The 2965-nt window shown below is 23.0% G+C and overlaps 1 protein-coding gene across 1 annotated transcript in view; it reads right to left on the bottom strand.

The window, feature by feature from the left end:
* Window positions 1-993: 993 nt before the first annotated feature.
* Window positions 994-2965, bottom strand: part of LOC102681181 (exportin-1) — a 6534-nt gene continuing 4562 nt past the window's right edge. Inside the window, 6 exon segments of the mRNA XM_006608391.2 lie at window positions 994-1264; window positions 1357-1607; window positions 1702-1954; window positions 2053-2301; window positions 2475-2621; window positions 2743-2936. Coding sequence (XP_006608454.1) covers window positions 1118-1264; window positions 1357-1607; window positions 1702-1954; window positions 2053-2301; window positions 2475-2621; window positions 2743-2936 — 1241 coding nt within the window. The 3' untranslated portion in view covers window positions 994-1117.

Raw genomic sequence — 2965 nt, 5'->3', positions numbered from 1 at the left:
TACACACATATATATATATAAGCTATTTGCATTAATAAAATATTAAAAAAAAAAAAAGAAAGAGAGAGAGAAAAAGAAACATTTTAATGCACTGAGAGAAAATTGTTAAATATGTTTTATATATATATATATATTTTTTTTTAATTTACTTATAGAAGTTAAATACAACAAAAATATAAAGTGATTTATTTTGAACATATTTATCATTGATGAATATATATATATAGGGATTATCAGAAAAGTGAAATTTAAACAAATGCTATATATGACATGTAGTTTAATTTACAAAATTTCTCTGTATGACTTGCAGATCATATATATTTATATACTATGTACCTATATATCTATATATAGCAATATTAATAGCATTATCATACAACTTTATGCAAACACACACATATACCTGTAACATCCTCTAAATATGCTGAAGCAATACTATTTTATGTTAATATGTTAATTATGTTAATATGAATCAGACGTTATATTTTGAATTTAATTTATTTCCATAAATGATTTTAATTATGTCTCGAAATATAATATACACGCCAATATTACATACAATATTATTATTCATTTCTATCATAATAAGATTATTTAATTATATTAAATGTTATGCAACATTAATATTTGTAATGATATATTAATAAAAAAAAAAATAATTTTTATGAAAACTTTGTTTTTTTTTGTAGAACTTCTTTTAATATAAATCACAATTTTATTATACATATTAATATATATTATAAATACCAAATGAGATTGTAGAAGAATGTCTTTATTAAAAAAATATTTTTAGTATTAAATATCAATATACAAATGTTATTTTTTTCACTGTATAAAATAGTATTGTTCAGCATGTATTCACCTGTTACTCATAACAGAAGTTTCAATTCTTTTAAAATTGTATAACAGACAAACAATCACCGCGTTTCGGGCTTACCTCCTTAACAAGAATGTTATATTGTAAACTTGGCTTTAAAAAGTATATAATGTATATCCATCTTGATGGTAATTGTGGTACATGTGAGAAAAGTCGCAGATCAAAGGATACAATAGTCTGTGTAACAGAATGTTTCTTATTGAGATGTACAGAAAGCAGGTAACGAAGAAAACTGGTAATTCAGTCCTGCATCTCTTCTGGTATTTCATGAGGATTAAGTATTCCTGGTACTGCCATTTGTTGTAGCCTTTTTTCTTCTTGTGCTAACCGTAATGCAGTTTCTCTTTCCTCAAGATACAAATCTGAATCATCTTCACCAGTATATTCCTTTAAAAAATTTATTTGTTTAAATATACTATGAATATGAATAAAAAATCATAAAAAAAAGAGAGAAAAAAAAAACAAACATGAATATTTACCCTAATTTCAACAAGGAAATCTCTAAGATGTTCTTTGAATGCAGGAATATCTTGATTAAGATTAAATAAACCTTGTACAGTTATTTTAATTTGATTATCAGTTAAATGTGGAAATGCTGTTTTAAGCAATCTTGCAACAAATTCTTGAACATATAATGTGTTATCTGGTACAGGTCCTAATGGAACTTTAATTCGCCCAAGTTCAACCAACGAAAACATGTATGCCAAAATTGTAGCATGCATATTAAGGCCTAGATAATTACAATATTATAAAAAAAATTAATTATAAAATAATAAAATTAAATGTTTGTATCGATTTTGTATATATATTTTATATATATTTACCTGCAATGTGTGACGAATCTGTAACTACACTGAATATATGTTGAAGAATATCTGTGAAATATGTCTGATGGAAATTTTGAGCATCGGGAGTAGAAACTTCAATATTTTGTAAAAGTTGATATAGTATTTGTAGTCCTATATCTGCAACATTTCTCATTGTATGCTTAAAAGCCCAAATTATAGAATCAAGTACAAGTTTAAATTGTGCTGGTGGAATTATAAGAAATGCAGAGAAACAAGAAACATTCACTGCCTAAAATATAAAAATATTAAAAATATAATATTTATATTACATAAAATTTGTTATTTTATTAACAAATTTTATCATTAATTAATATTATTTATAATTACCTGTAAAAGTAAAAAGAAATTTGTTCTATGTTCCGGAAATTCTTCAAAATCTTTATTTATCATTTCTAAAGTACATTCAAACACAGCATCAAATATTTTAGGTATTTCACTGGTAATATAACATTCTAATTTATTTACGATAGTGGCTATAGCACTTAGCACCTCTGGTTCTCGAGCACAATGCACATTTGTTTTTTGATAATCCAATAAAACAGCATCTAATAATGGTGGTAAAAAGCTATCTAAAACCTAAATAACATATACAATAAAATCAATTATTTTGAAATATTAAAAATGTCTTAAATATATATAAAATTATTAATAATATAAAAAAATATATATTACATGAAAGATAGAAATTATAACTCTCAAATATTAATATATCAAATATTATATATTTTGAACATGTAATAAATTTTTACCATTTGACGATCAGTTGTTCTGCTGACCCAATCTGAGATCAATTTTAATGTTTCTTTTTTCACTACTCTCATACTTTTAATCAGAGATTGTTCCATTACTATTTCACCGTTCAAAGCTATTGCAGCACTTATATTTTCACTCATAACCTAAAAAAAGAAGAATAAACATAAATTTATTTTTTAAAATATTGAATAATAATAATAATTATTATTATTATTACATAAATATAACAATAATATATATAAAATAAATATAATATTAATATACCTTATAAACGTTCAACATATCTAAATATATTCTTCCTAATTGTATCACGTATGGATGCCCAAGAGCTTTGCAAGCTCTTACATTTGTCTTCAAAATACTAGCAAGTTGTTTTACAGCTTCTTGATCTTTTAATACATCTACATTCTAAAAAAATATGTATATATATTAATAAATAATAATTAATAAAATATATTATTAATATAATTATATATTATATTAATAA

Source organism: Apis dorsata, unplaced genomic scaffold, assembly GCF_000469605.1.
Source record: "Apis dorsata unplaced genomic scaffold, Apis dorsata 1.3 scaffold_35, whole genome shotgun sequence".
Lineage (NCBI taxonomy): Eukaryota > Metazoa > Arthropoda > Insecta > Hymenoptera > Apidae > Apis > Apis dorsata.
This window is presented reverse-complemented; position numbering and strand designations above follow the sequence as displayed.